Below are 1,055 nucleotides of genomic sequence, written 5' to 3'. Positions count from 1 at the left end.
GCGAGGGGGCACCTCGCCACCCCCTCCCACCCAGGCGCCCCGCTGCTCCCATTGCAGGAACCCTGGCAGAGCTCAGAGCAGAGGGGAGGGTCCCGGCTCCTGCTCACTCGCCCTCCCCGGTCCCGCTGCCCCAGCATCACCCACCAGAGCCCAGGCGGGGTCCTCAGGTGCCCGGTAGCGCAGCTCGCACTGCAGCTCCATGTGCGCATTGCTCCGCGCCACCTCCCAGGCCAGGGCAATGCAGTCGGTCTGGAAGGGGATGGACTGGATGCTCTGCAGGGCCGGGGGGTCCAGCTTGGCTGGAGGAAGAGCCAGGGAGAAAGCTGGAGAGGTGCTGCGGCGGGCGGCGCGCAGGGCCGTGGCCTCGCACGGGGCCATTGTGAACACCACGAGCTGCAGGCGGGGCGCTGGCCTGCCCGGACCCCTAGGCGAGGATGGGGTGAAACCGCTCCAAAACATTTAGGAGAATGGCTCATGGTAGGGGATGGGAGCTGATGCATGCCCCTGCCCGGGGCACAGGGTGATGCTCGGGAGCACGGCACCGGCGCTGCTCTGCAGCCCGGGCTCCAGGCGGGGTTAACGCCTACACAGGAAAAACAGAGCCCATGGACCCGGGGTCTGGTACGTGGCCAGGAAAGATGGACGTTTGGGTCTGCTGGGGGGTGAGAGCTCCGCACAGCCGTGGGAGGGCTCAGCTGGCTCGGGGGCAGCCCTTCCCTGGGCGCAGAGCAGGGAGGATGAGTCGCGCCGTCTGGGAAGCTTCCTTTTATAAATTGTTTATAGGAGCTGAATATATTATTAATAGACCTCCTGAATAAATGCGTAATCAATTGCTGGAGAGAGTTGTAGAGTGCAGCAGGTCAACCGGCAGCTCATAACCCGCTGGCACACGCTGCTCTGTCTGTAATGTGGCTTTGGCACCTATTCATCCCGGCAAGCCATTTATCATGGGGACCTGCCCGTAAAATACGACCTAAAAGCCCGGCGTGCTTTAATGGCACTCTAATACCCCGCTCTCACCACTGATGAGCTTCCTCAGCCCCTGACCTCTCTGC

General features: G+C 63.1%; 1 protein-coding gene across 1 annotated transcript in view; it reads right to left on the bottom strand.

Moving 5' to 3' along the window:
• The window catches only part of CSF3R (colony stimulating factor 3 receptor), a 29,875-nt gene that overhangs the window by 5,391 nt on the left and 23,429 nt on the right, over positions 1-1,055 (bottom strand). Inside the window, exon 5 of the mRNA XM_035895510.1 lies at positions 143-457. Coding sequence (XP_035751403.1) covers positions 143-457 — 315 coding nt within the window. The remainder of the gene's footprint in view (positions 1-142; positions 458-1,055) is intronic.

Source organism: Egretta garzetta, unplaced genomic scaffold, assembly GCF_000687185.1.
Source record: "Egretta garzetta isolate BGI_Z169 unplaced genomic scaffold, ASM68718v1 scaffold66, whole genome shotgun sequence".
Lineage (NCBI taxonomy): Eukaryota > Metazoa > Chordata > Aves > Pelecaniformes > Ardeidae > Egretta > Egretta garzetta.
The sequence above is the reverse complement of the archived record's forward strand: the minus strand, read 5'-3'. Positions and strand labels throughout refer to the sequence as shown.